The 19225-nt window shown below is 61.7% G+C and overlaps 1 protein-coding gene across 1 annotated transcript in view; it reads right to left on the bottom strand.

The window, feature by feature from the left end:
- Window positions 1–19225, bottom strand: part of KCNQ1 (potassium voltage-gated channel subfamily Q member 1) — a 316316-nt gene that overhangs the window by 234402 nt on the left and 62689 nt on the right. The window contains exons 3-6 of the mRNA XM_049615425.1: window positions 2826–2952; window positions 2508–2586; window positions 1960–2056; window positions 1341–1481 (exon numbers count right to left, since the gene is read on the bottom strand). Coding sequence (XP_049471382.1) covers window positions 1341–1481; window positions 1960–2056; window positions 2508–2586; window positions 2826–2952 — 444 coding nt within the window. The remainder of the gene's footprint in view (window positions 1–1340; window positions 1482–1959; window positions 2057–2507; window positions 2587–2825; window positions 2953–19225) is intronic.

Below are 19225 nucleotides of genomic sequence, written 5' to 3'. Positions count from 1 at the left end.
AGGCCAGGACCCTCTCCTCAGCCCCTCCCCAATCAGCCCGGACATCGGCCGCCCCACCCCCAGCTCCAAGGGGCTCCCCTCCCCACGCAGCCGCACTCAGCCTGAAGCAGGGGCCGGTGTCCACTGTTGTCTCCCTGACCCCCGCTCCTGGCCCCGTGGGAGGCCCTCCCGGGGCACTGGCTGCTCACACCCCAGAGTACTTTGAAGGAGGGAGCACCGTACCCCACGGAAAGCTGGGGAGTGTGGGGGCCCGGCCCGTGGCCCACGCCCCTGTCTCTCCCCACAGCACGCGTCTGCCCCGGGCCGCCTCGGGGCCTTGTGCGTGCTGATCCCGGGCCCGGGTCCACCTGCAGTCAAGTGCCTGGAACCCCCCTCCCCTCAAAGCCAGGCTGTGGGTGGAGGGTGTGGTCAGGGGCGCCCTTCATGCCCTGAACAGTCTCTCCACGGCCCACACGGCGAGGACACGGCCAGGACGCGGCCAGGACTCAGGGCGCACGTGGCTGGCTGAGGCCTCACCTGGCTGTCCACAGCAATGACTGGTCCTCAGCAAGGCTGATCCGCCAGGCCCCCTGCCTGCCCCCTGCAAGGCTGGCCCCCTGCAAGGCTGGCCCCCTGCAAGGCTGGCCCGCCAGGGCCCTGGCCCCCTGCAAGGCTGACCCGCCAGGACCCCTGCCCGCCCCCCGCCCCGTGGGGCCCTCTCCCTTATGACTGCCTCTCCTGCAGCCCAGGGAGCCGAGAGCTGCCCAGCCCAGCAGGGCCACTTATAGGTGGAACTGGGGCACCGGGCCCTGCCCTCAGTGCACCCAAGGAGCCCATCTCCACAGCCAGGAGAGCCTGGGGGCCCTGTGGGGAGGGAACCGGCACCTCTCCGGGCCGGGCCCAGCTACGGCACCCGCAGGCAGGCCTGGTGCCCGGCCAGAACAGGGGACCACTTCTTTCTCGGGAGGTCCCCCCGCCCTCGTGTCACGGTGCTTGTTTGCCGTTTAACGTGGCGCTCCTTGGTGCAGGGATAGTCCTGGGGCCAGCGCAAACCCTCCCAGACGGCAGGGCACACGCCTGACCCCGCCCTCCCCCCCCCACCAGGGTGAAGGGCAGCAGAGGGCCCGGCCTGGCTGGGGGCAGCGGCTCCCAGCCCCGGCACGTGCCCGGAGACGAAGGGTCGGCTGTGGGTCCCCCCCTCGGAGCGAAGGCCCCCGCGCTGCAGGCTCCCGGCGCAAACCTTCCCGCGGGCACCCTTCCCCACGTTCGCGTGAGGAGCCCGTGGCCCGAGCCCGCAGTGCCCTCGGCCCCCGTGGTGGCTTCCCGCCCCTCCGCTGCCCGGGACGCCTGTCTCTACTTACCACCCCCCACCACAGGGCATCCGCGTAGCTGCCAAACTCCACTTGACCCGACTCGTTCACGGCGTCCTTCTCGGCCAGGTACACGAAGTACGAGGAGAAGATGAGACCCAGGAAGCCGATGTACAAGGTGGTGATGAGCTCCTGGGGGCAGTGCGGGCACAGGGGTGCGGGTCAGCGGAGCACTCACGGCCGCCCAGGCCTCTGTGACCTTCCCGGCAGGCGGCACAGGCCGGGGGCCTGCCCGGTGCGAGCTCGGCCTGTCCCAGACGGTCCCACGTGGGTCCCGCGTGGTCCACATGCCCACGCGGGGCCCATCTCCACCCGTCTCCCCACTGGCCAGGGTCGGGCCCCGGCCGCCGCCTGGACAGACGGGCCGGCTTACACAGGCTCACCGGCCGCCCGGCTCTGCCCCGAGACCTGTGGTGACGCGCCCGTCTTCGGTCGGGGGACTGTTCCCGCCTGCCGCTTTCAGATTCTCTCTCCACCCTGCACGTCTGCCCCTAGCTCTGCCCCCAGCCTCTTGTCCCCAGCTGGAAGGAACGCGGGCACATCGTCCGCCCGGCCGGCCAGGATGCGGGCACCACAGCCGGGACCCCCGCGCCCCAGCCAGACCACCCACCTGGCGATGGATGAAGACCACAGAACCCAGCAGCCTCCAGGTGCCTCCCTGGCGATCAACATGCAGCATCCTCAGGATCTGGAGGAAGCGGATGCCCCTGCGGGGGAGACACCTCTGTGCCCCTGCCCCCGACTCACCGGCCCAGGCGCCTCGCAACAGCCCCGGGCCCCCGCTCGGCCCCTCAAAGCCTGGCTCTGGGTCTGCCCGCTCACCGCCGTGCCAGCCTCCCCGCCCCCCCCCCCCCAAGCACAGGGTCAGGGCTGGGTGGGGGGGGGCACACCAGGCCCCAGCTGGACCTGTCCACCTCCAAATCCCTTTGGTCCCCAGACCACCTTCTGGGCACGGCCCTGGGATCACCCCGGTTTACAGATGGGCAAACTGAGGCCCCCAGATGGGGGAGGTCACAGCCCCAGGCCCAGAGGTGCTCTCGCTGGCTCTCAAACCTGGGCGGCCGACCTCGCTGTGGCGCCTGAGCGCGTGCCCCCACCCAGCACGCTGCCCCGCGGCCCTCGCACCCCCAGCCGGGAGAGCTTGTGGCCCAGGTGTACCTGATGGCCGAGGTGGCGAACACCTGCCCTTTGGAGCCCACGCAGAGGACGACCATGGAGGCCAGGACCACGATGAGGTCTGGGGGGGGGAAGGGTGGCGTGTCAACAGCCAGACCGCTGGCTCGGGGGAAGGGGCCTGGCGGTCAGGAGGACAGGGCCACTCGGACGGGAGAGCGGCCCTCTGTCTCAGGCACACGGGCCCACCCGGCCCACCTCCCAGCCCCGCTCCCAGGCTGCCGGGTCCCCCTTTCTGGGGAGGGTGCCAGCCCACGCCCCGAAACCTTGCGCGAAGCTCCCCTGGGTGCAGGCACAACTCACCGATGATGGAGATGGGCTTCCGGGCAAAGCGCAGCCGCCCCCAGACGCCCACGTACTTGCTGCGGCAGCCTGCTGACCAGAGGCGGACCACGTACTCCGTCCCAAAGAACACTACCAGCACAATCTCCTGCGGGGCAGAGGGGCGTGAGCCGGGGCCTCCGCCCAGAGACCCCCAAGAGCGGCTGGCCTGGGTCCTGGCCTGGGTCTGGGGGTGGGGGGGCGGGAAGCACGCAGCCCACCGGGACGGGCCAGTGGCCCAAGGCCGGACCCACCCCCCCCAGCAGACACCTGCTGCTCTTCAGACCGGGGCCTAGCCAGGCCACATCCACACCCGGGCTCAGCAACGGCTCAGGTCTCGCGTCCTCGCCTGGCCCTGAGGCACGTGACGACCTGGGCTCGCGTCCTCCAGCCGCACTCGTTTAAGCCACCGAGCCCCCAGAGCTCAGGCCGTGCATCCTGATTTGCGCATCAGAGAGCATCCATCCTCGTGAGATGGTCCCTCGTTCACCTCACAGCCACCACGCCACCAAGGACACAGCATCCGGGGACACTTGTCAGCTCTGCCGGGGCCCGGGGGCCGGAGCGCCCCAGGGTAGGGGAGGGAGGTGGGTGGCAGGAGGAGGAGGAGGAGGAGGAGGAGGAGGAGGGCAGAGGCCTCGAGGACACCTCTGGCGGAGCCGCTCCACGGCCAGGGCTCAGTCTGCAGTCAGCGTACCTCGAGGAGGGGACGCCGGGACCCCGAGGGCTAACACCCAGGCTACCGAGGACGGGTGATGGGCGGGTGGCTAGGCGGACAAGCGAAGAGAGACGGTATGAAAACCAAGTTCAAAGGGGAACAAACGACAATGTGGTGAAACGGACAGATGGATGAGGAGGGGCGGGAAATCCTGACGGATCCACAACTAGCGAGGAGACCGAACCGGTGAGCACAAGTCTCCCAACGAAGACAAGCCGTGGACCCGACGGCTTCGCTGGTGAAACCTACCAAACATCTGGAGAAGAAGTAACCCCGATCGTTCCCAAGTTTTTCCAAAACACCGAAGAGGGGAACACTTCCTGACTTGTCCTGCGAGGCCAGAATGAAGCCAGACAAAGACGCTACACGTAAGGCAAGAGGAGCCCAGATCGGCCTCCGTTGTGAGCAGCGGTGCAGAAACGCCCGAGAAAATACGAGCAGCCGGCTCAGTAGCCTGTCGGAAAGATCACACGCTGTGACCGAAGGGAACTGACGTCGGAAGGGGGGCCCGGCGTACGGAGACCGATCAGTTACAACCCGTCACGTCAACAGAACGGGGTAAAAACGCACGACCTGAGTCGCTGCGAGAAAAGCATGTGACAGAATTGCCCACCTTTTCCTGTTAAAACCAGTGAAATCAGGAACGCAGGGATAGTGCCTGCACGTAACAAAAGCCACACCTGCAAACCCCACAGCACACACTATCGACGGGAGCTTTTCCTTTGCCGCATTCGACGCTGTGCTAAACGACGCAGCCAGAGCGGCTGGGCGCGGAAGAGAGATAAAAGCCATTGCAATCGGAAAGGACAAGCAAAACCATCTCTGCTCGCAGGGGATGTGAGCTGACGTGTGGAAAACTGCAAAGATCCCACACGCACACACAGCACGCCGGGTAGATCGCTGCAGAACTCAGCAAGGCGGGCGCGAGTCAAGAAGCGCGAAGCAACGGCCTTTCTGTGTCGCTTGTACCGTTTCCACCAACCGCGAACGATCTTTGAAAGAAACGGCGAAAACAATTCCGTTTACGGGCGCATCAGAAGGAATCTGGTAGTTGTGAGTTAACAAAGGAGGCAAAAGCCGGGTGCGGTGAAACCTGAAAACATCATGCCAAGAAACGAAAGGAGGGAGGCACAGCCCCCGTCCTGGACCGCAGAGAAGCTGCCGACACCAGAGTGACGTAGAGATTCAGCGCTGTCCCCCCAAGCCCTGATGGGGGCCATCTGTACGAGGGAATATCACTCAGCCTTATAGAGGAAGGAGGTTCCGACACCTGCCCCAGCAGGGATGGGCCCTGGGGTGGCCCAAAACCCTGCCCCGTGGAGCCCACGCGGAGGACGACCGTGGAGGCCAGGACCACGACGGGGCCTGGGGGGAAGGCGTGGGGTGGCGTGTCAGCGGCCAGACCGCGGGCTCAGGGGAAGGAGCCGGATGAAGACGGCAATGCTGATCCTCCTGCCCCTGGAGTCCGGCCCTGGCAGGGGGCCTCACAGGGTGACAGGGCAGGTCCTAGTCCGTAGCACGCCCCTGCCCTCCCCGCCACGAGGGGGTGGTTGGACACTGCCCCCAGTGTTGCGGGCAAGCTCAGTGGATACGGGGGGAAGCCTAGGAGAGTTTACCTCTTTCCTGTTGCAAAAAAGTTGTGTTCGTTACACTGAATCCTTCGGGGGGGGGGGTCGTGCGTGCCCTGGAGGGGGCAGGGGGCGTGTGACCTCACGGGGGCAGTGGCCACGCGCACCGCCCATCCCCCGCTCCGCAGCCCCGCAACCCAGGGCCTGCCCCGGCCGGCACTCGGTGTGGATCCACCGGGCGGACGAGAGAGCGGGGCCGACAGCCCCCCGCTCGCAAGGCTCCGTCCTGTTCACGTGTCCCCCAAGAACCCGGCCCTGCCGGATCCCGGCAGGCGGGAGGAGCCCGTGATGGGCGAGGTCTGAATGCACCACGGGCCTCCAGGGTTTGGCCGTCACCTCCGCGTTCCCCAAGTGGAGACACGGGCACCGGCATCTTTGTGGAGAAGGGGTCACCTGGCCACTAGGGGGTCCCCAAAAGAGCCGTCCTCGGGGCCTCCCTCCCCGCTCTGCCTGCACATCCACACACCATCCGGCTTATCAGTCATTCCATAGTTTTCGTTCTTGTTTTCGTGCATTTCTTATCATTTAAATCCCTTCCTCAGCTGTGCCCCGAGTAGACTCAAAGCACGAGAAACGTCTTCTGAAAGACCTCAAGATAAGTAACTATCAGGGATTGCTGATTGCTGAGACCCGAATCATCTTCGTCTCACTCGTGGGGAGAACCTGGTCCGGAGCAACCCCCGCTCTCCCAGGGCTGGCTGCCTGAGAACACAGACTCCCCCCTGGAGGGGTGAGGTGTAGGAATAATTTAAAACAATGCAACCCTCAAATCCTGTTTGAGTTTGGAATGCAGCGCGAGGCCCGGCGGGCCGCATGGGGCGCTCACCGCGTGTAAGCGAGGCCCAGGCCCCGGGCGGGGCTGAGCTCGAGGTGCCATGCTGCCCGCACGCTGGGAGGGGATGGGGACGGGGCATGAGGCGGTGGGACGGATGTTTGCCTGGAGTGCTGGGTGGGGTGGCACTCAGGGTCAAGGCCACAGCCAGGCCCTCAGAGCTGGGTGCTGCGTGCTGGGGCTGCGGGGGGCTCGCCGTGGCTCAAGCACCCCACGGGCAGGCTTGCTGGCCAGCCCGGCCCACTGCTCTCTCTTGAAGCCACCTGTCCACTGACCTGGGCTCCGGCGGGGGCTGTGGACCAGCAGGGGCCTTGGAACGTTTTCACAGGAGGGCTGGAGGCTGCGACTGGCCTTGACCGTCCACTTGCAGAGACCGGTGGTGGGGAGACTGCAGGAGGACTGACCTCTGTCATCCCGTGGTGTCACCCCTGATTCACGTACGACGTCCCCCCGGACTACAGCAGGCTCATTAGTTCCGGGCTAAGGGAGGCCAGCTTCCAGCCCCAGTGGCCCAGACCCGGGAAGGGTGACCCCCCCACCCTGGCCACCCTCTGTGCCCTGAGTTTTCTCCACCCTGGCAGGAGCAGGCCCCAGACTCTTCTGTCTTTATTTTCCAGGCCCTAAGCAAGCCCCAAAGGTGAACTAAAGGGCGCCCAGAGCCTGCCAACAGCTGTCACCTCCCCCCAGGCTCACTGCTCAAGCCTCTGCTGTCGCTCCCCACTTTCCATGCCAGAGGGTCGGGGTCTGTGGCCCCCTTCCCAGGGCCCCACCCCCCTACCCTATCCTGAGAGCCTCCCATTGGCCCGCGGCAGGCCCACACCCCGGGTGCTCCCCTCCCCCCAGCTCCCCACTCTGGGTCCTTACCCTTCCTCGGTCCGGCTCAATACCCCCCACCTCCTGGGAGCCACACCCACCACCCCTGTGGAAGCCACGTGGCTCCCCCACCGATAGCACAGCCAGCCCAGGGGCCCTCTCGGCCAGCTCCACGTGGTGCCTGTGTGACCCCAGGTGTGCAGCAGGTCAAGGATGCAGGCCGGGAGGCCGGGACGCTGAGGGAGTGCGGCCCTGAGCTCTGCCCTGCAGATACAAGGACAGAGGCTGTCCTCCGAGAGGAGCTCTCGGAGACCACAGTCAAACCAGAGGGACGGGGGGACCCCCCCCACCCCGGCCGGTGTCAGCTTCATGGCCGAGGGGCCGGTGGGCCAGGGCGGGTGCTGAGACCAGAGGACAGACCCAAGCGTTTGCCACCTGCCAAAAGCTGAGACACGGACCTCACGGGTCCAAGCGTCCAACTAGCCCCCCACCCTGACCCGCGTCATTCCGCGAGTTTCGGGCCGGAGTTGGGCCCTTCCTGTGGGTCTCCCCGGTGCTGGGTGTTAGGGGTGGCTCTCAGCGGTCTTACTGGTGTGATCCGGCATCATCCTACAAACAAGTCCTAACAAAGAACCCAATTGGAAAATAGGTGAGGAATTTGAGCAAACATTTCTCTAGAGAAGACGTGACGGCCAACAGACACCCAGAAGGGTGCTCGCCATCAGGGCGACGCGGATCGGAACCGCGGTGAGATAGCGCCGCGCGCCTGTCACGAAGGCTCGAGTAAAAAAAGATAAGAAACCACAAGCGTTGGCGAGGACGTGGAGAAAGGGAGCCCTCGCGCGCCGCTGGAGGGAACGCAACCTTGTGTGGCCCCCACGGACGGAGCCCAGGTGGAGGTGCCTCGCAAAGTGAAAGTTCCCGTAAGACCCAGGAACTCCACTCCTGGGGATTTATCCAGGGAAAATGAAGACGCTAATTCAAAGAGATACCTGCACCCCCACGTTCACCGCAGCGTTACTGACGACAGCCAAGGCAGGGCGGCGGCCGGAGGCTGCCCACGGAAGAAGGAAACCCTGCCGTCCACAGCGACAGCTGGATCTCAAGGGCACCACGGCAAACGGCAAATGCCCTGAGATTTCACTCGTGTGGAAACCGCGCATACACGCGAAACCAAGCTTGTGGGTTCGGAGAATAGACTGACGGTCGATGGGGGGTGGGGCGCAGTGAGAAATGAGTGAACTGCTTTGCTGTTTCAAATAAATTGAAATAAAACAAATTTCTTTTAATGTCTATTTGTTTTTGAGGGAGAGAGAGAGAGAGACAGCACGCGAGCAGGGGAGGGACAGAGAGGAAGAGGGAGACACAGAATCCCAAGCAGGCTCCGGGCTCCCAGCTGTCGGCACAGGGCCCGACGCAGGGCTGGAACTCAGGAACCGTGAGATCGTGACCTGAGCCGAAGTCGGACGCTCAACCGACAGAGCCACCCGGGCGCCCCTGGGTTTTTTCTTAAAAAAGAAAGTGGCACGGGGGGCGCCGGGGCTGGGGGTCTGTGCTTCACGGGGACGGAGTTTCTATTTGGGAAGACGGAAAGTTCTGGAGACGGAGGGTGGGGACGGCTGCCTAACAGCATGAACGTGCTCAGCGCCCAGAGCTCTGCGCCTCGACACAGATACGATAAAGTGCATGGCACGCGTATTTCACCACGATTTTATGAAAAGAAAGATGAGTGGACGCCAGGGGCCGGAGGAGGGAGGAGTGGGGAGCGGCTGCCCCCGGTGAGGGGCTTTCCTCCGGGGGGACGGGAGAGTTCTGGAACTACACGGGCGTGGTGGTTGCACAACTCCGTGAATGCACTGAATGCCACTGACTGCGCCCTTGGAAATGGCGAACGCGGTGCTCTGTGCGCTCGACCACAACAGACACACCACGGGCCCCGCAGCGGGCCTTCAGGGCGGCCCCACAGGGTGGAAAGACGGGCCCCAAACGTCACCCCACTTGGGGCTGGGAGAGTCACTGCGTGGTCGGCCTGGGGCACAAGCTCCCGTCTTCACGGACCCGCTGCTAGCCCGGTGTCAGGGGAGCTCACGGAACCATGCCAGGCACCCCGCCGGGTCCCCTTCTGCGGGGACAGCAGAGGAGGCAGCGTGCAAAGGGTCCACCTGGGGAGGGGGGGTGGCAGTGAGCGCGGGGTCTCTGAACGCTCCCTCGCCCCGTTTCATCGCGGTGTTGACAAGGGACGTGGGGCCCTGCACAAGCTCGGGGTCCCTCCCCGGGAGGCTCTGGGCCCTGCCTCGGACGCCCCACGCACGGCACGGGCTCGCGGCCCCCGGGACCTGGCCGTGAGGTCCTCGCCTGAAATCCTGCCATTTTGCTGACAGACACCCCGGCCCTCCCCTGCCCTCGCTGTTTTGGGGGAACTGTTGTGACAGCAGTTCTGCAAATCCCAAGAGTGGAGATAAAGGTTCAGAAAAGCAGGGGCTTATCTGGTTTCTCCCGCTGCGAGCGCACACGGGGAAAAGGTTGGCGGTTACTCAAGCGTTTCGTAACCGTGTAGAACGACGAGAAGGATGGAGGTCGCTGGGGGCTTATCTGTCGTTCCTTCTTTATCAGCTACTGCATCCTCATCAGCGGGAAGATCGTCTAAGGCCCCGCGTGTTTTGAGGCTCAGTGCTGCTGGCATCGCATGACTTAGGAGCGCTGGGAACGTCCCCGCCACGAACCACTCACATGTGACAGAGAGCGAGACGGCCTGAAGGTTAAACCCGCTTAGATTAGCCGGCCTCACATCCCGACTCTTGGGACGGAAAATATTTCTTCTTTTGCTAAACAGAAAGGCGGCCTCCCAGGTCCTTATCCTTGTGATTCCTGCGGTCTCTGATGTGACTGTTTCATTATCTCGATGATGAAAAATTTCGGAGAGAGATAGAGACGGAACCACAAAGGATTAAGCACCGGGGACCGTGGGGTGCAGGGGCCCGCGGGTTGTCAGGTGAGAAATGACAAAGAGCAGGAATTAGGGTCAAGGACGAATATCACAGCTGCCTCCCCGGTGGCCCTGTGGGTGCTGGATGTGGCCCACTGGGGATACAGCCCCGGGGTGGGGGTGGGGGCCGCTCTGCAGGAGCTCCTGCCCCCCCCCCCCCCCCCCCCCCCCCCGGGGCCCCCCCGGGGGGGGGGTGGCCGTGGCTCCCCGGGGCAACGGGGTTTCGCCGGCGGGGAAGGGGCCCCGGCGGCCGGGGGGGCGCGGGGGGGGGGGGGGGGGGACACGGGGACCCGACCAGGCCACCCATCAGGGCGGGGCCGTGGGCAACCAGCGTGAGGGTCTTCCTCTCCTCCCACGAGCCGGGAGGCGTCCCCACGGCTGGGGGGGGGGGGGGGGCTGTGGTCCCTACAGCACAGGGGCCAGCCCAGCTGTTCTGACTCCAAGCGGGACCCCACGAGCCGCAGGGGGAGCTGGCCTGCGCATTCCCGGGACAGTCAGCTGGCTGCAGAGTACAGAGCAGGCGTGCAGGCCGCTCAAAGCACCCTTTGTTCAGGAGCTGCCCGTGGCCAGCTGCTCCCAGCCGCGCGCCCGCGGTGAGGGCTCTGGGGCCTCCCGGTGACATGTGCTGGGCACAGCTGGGGCCCTCGGCACACACTTGCGCCCACCAGCCCCACCCGCGCCCGCCAGCGCTGCCCCACCTCGGCCCGTGCTGGGGCGGGGGCCCGTGTGCCTGGACCCCTTTGCTCCCCGGTCCACACAGCCTGTGGGCCAGGCCCCGGGTCAGCCACTGGGGGTACAGGGAAGGGGCCCTGCTGCCCGAGGGGAGCCCTGCGCCGGGACAGAGGCCACTGAGGGCCCTTCTCCCCCACAGGACGGCAGGATACGGCATCCCCAACACGCAGGCGGTGACCCCGGTGGGCCCCACACCGTGCCAACGTCCGAGTGTCCTCGTCTGTAAAGTGGGGGTCCTGGGGTGCCTACTTCCCAGGGCTGTGGGGAGGGCTGACGTTAGACAGGCCGCTTGGGCCTGTGGAGATGCCATGGAAAGACCCAGAAGACAGGGTGGCACTGAAGGGCCTCAAGACAGAAGTGACCTCCCAGGGGCAGGCAAGCAGGTGGGAGGGGGGCTCGGCACAGAGGCGTGCAGAACCCCGACCCGGTCTGGGGCTCGCACGCCGCCCCTGGAGGCCCGAGTCCACCCCGGATCCGTGTCGGAACCCCCACTCTGCCCGCAGCACAGAGGGCCCCTCCTGATCTGACCCCTGACCCTGCGTGATGCACCTCAAGCCTTTGACGCCTCCACCTGGACCTCACCTGTGTCTCCCTGGCCCGACCTCCCTCCTGCCGAGGCAGTGGGACTCATCCCAGCCCAGGGGACCCCTCCCCACCTCCTCAGCTGTCTCCCGAGCTGCGGGTCTGTCTTCACATTGGAAGCACGGTCCACACCGAGCCCCAGCAGGGCACCCACCTGGTGCTCTAAGGGCCACACGGGAAACTCTAGGTGGGGGACATGCCTGCTTCTTCCCCCACGCCCCGTCACCCGGGGTGGGTGCTGCATTCCGGGGGGGCTGGGGGACCCAGGAAGACCCAGTGTCCCCAGGCCAGACAATACTTCCCTGTTGTTGGGACATGGACCCCCACCTCCCCCCCAACATGGGTCTGGGACCCACCTGCCTGAAGTCACCGGTGGTTTGGGGCCCCACAGCCTCTCTCCAATAGGCTAGCCACCCTGAATTCCCAGGAGGGCCCCGCGAGCCATCAGACAGCAGCCCCCCGCCTGGAGGCCGACGGCCTGGATGGGCCTTGGGTGCTGCCCCACCCCTTAAACACAGTCACGGGTTTGGGGCGACTCAGGAGGCACCGGTCCGCATTCTCCCGAGAGGCAGCCCTACCGGCCAGCTGTCTGGGGTGGCCATTTTGCAGGCCAAGCAGGCCAGGCCATGAGCCTCGATCCATCACCATGGGGACGGATATTCCCATCTACCCAGCAGCCGGGCCCTGCAAGTGGGCAACAGCTGCCGTCCGGTCCCCTGGCCTGGTGAGGGGCCGCGGTCGCTGCCCGAGCAGGCCGCTCGAGGGAGGCCCGCCGTCCAGGCTGCTGGGGGGCTGGCTGCCTCCCTCACCCCTGTCCCACACCCCAGCAGGCGCCTGGGGGTGCGGCGAGGCTCCAGGGCTCCCCCCCACTCCTGACGCCCTGGCTGGGGTCAGTCCCCGGGGCTCACCTTGTGCCACCCCCCACCCCCACCCCGGCCTCACGGGAGCCGCGATCAGACCTGCCAGTACAGCTTTGCAGGCTCAGTGGCCAATGGGGCGAGGCACAGATGTCCCGACTCTCCACGCGTGGGCTTCCCGGGAAACCCCTCTGTGGGGCCAGACGGGCTTTTAGGGAGCAAGGAAAGCGGAGGACAGCTTTTGAGCAATCGTCCCTGCGGCCAACAGCTCACTGCCCACCCAGAGGAGCCTCAGTGGCTCCAGTCAGGCGTCCAGCCCGGCCCCCTCCTCTGTAGCACCTGCAGACTCCAGGGCCCGGGCCCCACGGCTGTGTGTGTATCCAGGGAGCGCAGAGGGTAAAAGCAAGACCAGCAACTCGACCACACCCACGGCCGTGGCGCATCCTCAGGCCCGTAATCCTCGGATCCCAGGCCTCCTAGCTCAGCCTTGAGAGAACCCCCCCCCCGCCCCCCCGCCGGAGGGGAAGAATGACTCTCTCTGCCACAGTCACTTTGCACGTGTTACCAGTGCCAGGACCCAGCTTCCCGCACCAGACAGCGTGCCCACACCGCAGGGCACGTCAGCACGGCCCGCCTCCTCCCCACCCGGGTGCTCCCGAGGTCGGGAGGTGGGCCAGGGCCCCACCGCTACAGACACCTGACTGGGGGGGTGTGGGGAGGGAGGCAGACACAGCCAGGAAGTGGGCCCCGGGCAGCTGTCTTCTCCCTGTCCGGGACCGGGCTTATCACAGATTCTGGTGAAGTGGCTACACAGCCCGTGGCCGCCCCCCGGAGCACGCGGTGAAGGGCCCTCGGTAGACACGCGGTACGTGTGACCATCTAATGTGTGTGTTTTACTCATTAGTTGCTTTCAATGAGTGAATTTCAACGCACATGGGGAGGCGACACTTACAACACAAGGAAGCCACTACCAACCAACTGTGGATGATGGGATGAAAATTACATGTCCGTGGTCGGTGTCGGGGTGCGGTCCCGGAAGGTGCCTCCCACGGCGCAGAGGGAGCCTTTCCGTGACCCTGCCTGGCAGGCGGGCCCGACATTCACCTCTTCGTCCTGGGGGTTATTCAGGAGAGCATTCGCTGCTTAATTCCCAAATAGCTGAGCCTTTTTGGTAACCTCGTCATCCTTTATTTCTAACTGTATTGGGTTTTGATCACAGCCAACTTCATCCCAATTTTTCAAAGTGTATTGGGCCCCCACCCCCTCCCCCCCACATCCGGGTGTAATGACTGGTTTTACAAATGTTTGTGGGCGTAAGGAACTAGATCCCGGTCAGGAAGATCCATAGTTACAGCACTGGTTCGTGGGTTGGGGGACGCTTGTTACACAGCCGTAAGCAGCAGGGACCACAGGTTACCATTAGAATCCATTGCAACATAAGCCGTCCACACCCTCACATATCCTGCGTCTGCCAGAATCGTCCTGTTCTGAGAGGTACAATTAAGCCTCCTGCAGTGATCACATCTAACCCGCTTTGCCCCGCATTTCCAATAGCTTTTGCTTTACGGAGCTCTTACGCTGTTTGACACGTCAGAGTTTACAACCCCGTCTCCTCCAGAAGTGGTGCCTTGCCTGGGCCTGTCTGAGTGCCGACACCGTTCACCCTGCGCTCAGCATGGCTCGGCCGTTCCTTCGTTCTCCACCGTCCGTTATTAGTTTGCTTTACCGAGCTCCTCTGAACGACGTATTTGTTAAACATGAAATTAAAAACCTTTCTGAGAGTCCCTGCTTTTTAACAGAGGTTCTCAGGCCATTCACATTTAGTGTAAAACTGGATACATCTGATTCGATTTACTTACTGTTTGCTGTCTGATGTTGTCTCCTTCATTTTCCTTCGAGTTGGAGAGGTGATCAGCATAGTATCCCCTCCCTTCTCATTCCTGAGCGGGGAAGTTTCACTGGACTATCCTCTTCCATCGCTGCGCCCTCACCCCTGAAGCTTGGAACAGCCCCTGCTCCCGTCGGAAGAGCTTATACTGTAGCCCCCCCAGTGGCTGCCTCCCCGGTGACTTCATCTCCCCCCTGTCCCTTCTCCCCCGTCGATGGCACTGTGGGTGGACAAAGCAGTTTCCAACATCACTTCAGTGGACTCAATGACACCCCGCATCTTTTTCAAGAATTCCTGAGCACAGGGGCCTCTCCTGTCTCCCTCTGACCAAGTCCCTGGCTCCGAGCACAATGCCACCCCCAGGGTGCTGGCCAGGTGGCAATAGTCCCCAAGGGCCACCTGCCTCCCACACCAGAGCAGGACAGGTCCTGAGTGATCCCGAGTGTCTCCTGCTCCACAGACCCACTCCTCACCCCTCACCCAGGCACCGTTTGGGGTTGAAGGGTCTCCCCCCAAACCTCGTATGCTAAAGTCCTGACCCATGGACGGCAAACGGGACCTTGTTTGGAAACAGCGTCTTTGCAGGTGTAATTAGTTAAGCCGGGTCACTAGGCTGGGCCCTGATCCCATATGACTGGTGTCCTGACAAAAGGGGGAGATACGGACACGAGCAGGGAGAATGCCATGTGCAGAGAGAGCAGAGGTGGGGGGGACACATCTACGAGCCACGGAACCACCGGACGCTGGGACAGATCCCCCCTCCCCTCCCAGCCTCAGAGGAAATCCACATGGCGACCCCTTGATCACGGGCTTCTGGCCCGAAGGGAACAGCAGTCACATCCGGGGGCTCGGGGTCGTCGTCCAGGTCAGACCAAGAGCTGGACGGAGGTCCCTGTGGACGTCCAGGTCACAGGCCCCAAAGCTTTCTCCTCCTGGGAAGGGGTCCTGTCCCGTAGGCCTTGGTGAGACAGCGCCATTCTGTGCGTGGGCAAACGCTGGCCTGTGTGCCTTCCCTGCTCCACAGGAAAATCTGGGCTCTGGAGACAGACCCCGAAATGCTGGAAGAGTTATCCCAGGCTTAAGACCAGCAGAAACAAAGGCCCAGGGGCAGGAAAGGTTGGGTGTGTGTGTGTCGGGGTGGGGGGTGCCGTGTTGCAGGACACTAAACAGTCAGAGAGGCGGCGGGGGGGGGGGGGCTTTCCACCTCGTGGCCTGGGGGCCAAGAGCCCCGTGAATCACGCTCGGGGCCTCGCGCACACGGGAGTAGCCGGGCGGGCCGCCCTGTAATTTGCGGTGGGGGCGCGGGAGGCCCCGGGACCGCCTGTGCCCAGCTGCAGACACCATCAGGCGGCCCGGCAGCCAGCTTTACACGTATTTAAAGCAAATCCCTCGTCTTCCCCAGGCACGGCTATTTCCGTCTCCAGGCCGGCTAAATGGGGTTTATTTCCAGCCCCGGAACCTCGCTGCCGAGGGCCGTTAACCCCAAAGAAGTTCCACCCCTGCGACGGCCACCTTAGCCGGCAGGGCTGGGGGAGAGAGGGCGGCGGCTGAGTCTTTATTTGCCGAGGGCCCGAGCTGCTAAAAACGTCTTATTCAAGAATTCACCCAGAACGAGAAGTTGACCAAACCGAGAGCGACTTGGGGACGAAAACCCTTCCTAATTATCTGGTTGAGGCGTTGAAAGGCTCTGCCTTGGTTTGAATGGTGTTTGCTTTAGCGGAGGCGGCGGGGGGCTGCCGGCCGGGGGAGGAAGGCCCGCGTGGGCTTCGGGTCCCCGCGGGGCGCGCGCGTGCGGAGGCCCTGCTCCTCGGTGTCCTGACGGCTGGCACTTCCAGAGATTCTAATGACAGGCGGTGAATTTAAACAGTTTTTTCTTCTTCTTCTTCTTTCAGGAATGTTTTCAGGGATTGAGAGGAAATTGTGCACGGATTTTGCTGTTTTAAGAGCTAATATGTGAACAGCTTCAGAAGGATGTATGTTGTTTTAGGGCTGGAGTTTACAGAGTAAAAGTGTAAGAGAAAAGCAGACTTGCCGTGGTCTCCGAGGGCCGTCTACTTGAATTTCATTCCTCCGAGAAGGGGTGGCCTTCCAGGGAGCGGGGCTGGGAGGCAACAGAGAAGGTCTGACCTTCAGTCCCTGCTCAACCCCCACCACCGACTGTGTCCCTGTCACCAGAGAAGGGGGCGCCCGGCCGGGCGGCCAGCTTGGGCGGGGGCCTGGAGCGGCTCTGAGATACAAGCCTCCAGCCCGTGCCCCCCGCCAGGGCACCGAGGAGGGTCCTCCGTGTCTGGACAGCCCCGGGTCCCCCCGTTCCCACAGAGGGGACCGACCCTGGTCCTAAGATGGGGAGGGGGGCCGGCTCCTTGGGGACAAATGTCAAAGATACAAACTACCAAAAGTTACTCGGGAAGAAATCGATAAACTGAACGGCCCTAAGCCTGTGAAAAGAATTGAATTTCTAACCAAAAACCTTCCCACGAAGAAAACCCCAGGCCCGATGGCTTTGCATGTCCTATCAAACACTGAAGAAAACAGCATTTCTGCCCTAAATCTTCCGGAACCAAAAAGCAGGAACAGTTCCCAACTGATTACCTAATGCCAAAAGCGAAGACGCTGAGAGCAAAGAAACCTCGGACGCGATCCCTCGTGAGCACAGATGTGAAAACTCTCTGTTATGTTGGCCAAATGAAAGCCAACAATGTACTTTTTAAAAAACGCACCATGGCCAAGTAGGCTTTATACTAAGAATTCAGGGTCGGTTCACGATTTGAAAATCACTCGGTGTAGTTCACCGTATTAATAAAGTAGGGAGAAAAACACACATATATAATCAATAGATACAGGAAAAGCGTCTGACGAAATCCAGCAGCCACACTCGATAGCCACTCTTGCCAGAAAAGTGGAAAGAGGGGGGCTTCTCAGCTGGTAAGGGGCACGTCCAGAAGCCACAGCTAGCATCGCGCTTCACGGCGAGAGACCAAGCGTCCCCCCAGGATCAGGAAGCAGAAGCGGGGGGTCTGGTCTCTCCTCACTATTTACTGAATGTCACCGTGGAGGCCCAGCCAGCGATCAGGCAAGAACAAGGGACAAAAAGCAACAGAGGTTGAAATGGAAAAAAAATAAATAAATAAAACTGACTCTGTTTGGGACAACACTATCATCCCCGAAAAAAAACCAAAAAAAACCACCCAAAAAAAAAAAAAAAAAAAAAGAAGCTTCCAGAACGAATAAGGTTAGCAAAGCCACAGGACTCCAGGTCAACATGCTAGGAACAAGCCATCCAAAAGCAAAATTAAGAAAAGTGCACCGTTTGGGTGATGTCAGAAACACAACATAGCAAATCGCACAAATCATGTAGGAGATCTGAGCACTCAAGACCAGAAAACACGGATGAGCGATACGGAAAAGTATCTAAAAAAGCAGAGACACAGCCCGGCCGTGAAGCAGAAAACACAATGTTACTGGGATCCGCGGGGACACTCAGATTCACTGACCCACCACCGGCTCACCACGGCGCGAATCAACACTCTGACGGGTTTTGTTTTTTTTTTTTTTTGGTAGAAATTAACAAGCTGATCCCAAGATTTACATGGAAATGCAAAGGCTAGAATTGCCAACATACTTTTGAAAACGAACAAAATTGAGGGATTAACACAGCCTGATTTCAAGGCTTACTACAAAAGTCACATTAATCAAGACAGTGTGGTAATGGCAAAACAGATTAGAAAGTCCAGGAGCAGAGCCACGCACACGGTCAACTGATTTTCATCAAAGGTGTCAAACTAATTCGATGGAAAAACGGTGCTGGATAACCACATGCAAGAAAGATTTAATACCTGTCACTGCGTATAAAATTACACTTGAAATGGATCGCAGATATAAACACAGAATGTAAAACTATAAAATTTCTACAGAAATATAGGAGAGAAGTCTCCGTAACCCTGGATTAGGCAAATATTTCTTAGACAGGACACAAAAAACATGAGCCTTTAAAGAAGAAAACAACCTGAAAAATTGGACTTGGTCAAAATTGAAAACTTGTGCTCTCCCATAAGACGGTGTTAAGAGGAAAGAGAAACCACGGATCGGGGGGCGGTGGGGGGGGTGGGGAATGCTGGCCAAACACTTGATCGTCCCAATGTAACGTCTCGACTCGGATCTAGAACGTGCCAGCTGTGACAACCCACTGGCTGTCCCACCGGTAGGACAGAGGCCCCGATCGTGAAGGCAGGCAAAGAACGGAGCCCTCTGTCAGAGAAGGAACAGCGTGGGGAGAGATGCGCGGGGCCGCGGGGCACTGGGGAGACACGATTAGAACCGTGAGCGGTGGCCGCGCGGACGGGGACCCAGAGCAGTCGTGCGTGGACGACGGAAAGAACGGCACGCAGAGCAAACGTGGGAACCGGCGTGGGGTTTCTCAGCAAGGTCAGCGTGCTGGCCCGGCCGTCCGCTCCGAGGGCTTTCCCCAGGAGGAATGAGGACACAGGGCCTACTCGAAACCTGTATGCAATAATCAGGGCGGCTTTAATCATAACAGCAGAAAACTGGAAACGGCTCAAATGTCCATCAGCCTGTGAACGGATAAACAAACTGTGGTACATTTTATCCTTTCCAATTAAGAGGAAACAAAGTCGTGAACGCCGCAACGGGGATGAAGCTCACGTGTATTCTGGTCCGTGAAAGAAGCCAGACGCCGTGGCTCCGTGGTGCAGGATGCCGTTCATATGACGTTCTGGAAAAGGCACGACCGCGGGGACAGGAAACATCCGTGATTACCAGGTGCTGGGGGCGCGGGGGCGCGGGGGCGGGGTGAGCTGCCAAGGGGCACCAGGGACTTTTGGGGGTGATGGGAATGTTCCAGATCATGATTTCACGACGGCAGACATTTGCCAGGACTCGCTGGCCTGCGCACCTAGAAGGCGGGGTTTCGCTGCTGGGGAGTGAGCGCCCCACGGGCCTGAGGAGAAAAGGGGAAGAAGAAATCAGACGAGTAATGCCACCAGCCGGAGAGATGTACGAGTAAACGGACCCTTCTGCAAGAAACAAGTTACTTCAGTAAAAACAGAGATGTGCCGGATCAAAGACCTGGTTTTTGGACATTAAAAAAAACAAACACAGGGGCGCCTGGGTGGCTCAGTCGGTTGGGCGTCCGACTTCGGCTCAGGTCACGATCTCGCGGTCTGTGGGTTCGAGCCCCGCGTCGGGCTCTGTGCTGACTGCTCAGAGCCTGGAGCCTGTTTCGGATTCTGTGTCTCCCTCTCTCTCTGACCCTCCCCCGTTCATGCTCTGTCTCTCTCTGTCTCAAAAATAAATAAATGTAAAAAAAAAAAAAAAAAAAAAAAAACA

The sequence above is a fragment of the Panthera uncia genome, chromosome D1 (assembly GCF_023721935.1).
Source record: "Panthera uncia isolate 11264 chromosome D1, Puncia_PCG_1.0, whole genome shotgun sequence".
NCBI classification, from domain to species: domain Eukaryota; kingdom Metazoa; phylum Chordata; class Mammalia; order Carnivora; family Felidae; genus Panthera; species Panthera uncia.
This window is presented reverse-complemented; position numbering and strand designations above follow the sequence as displayed.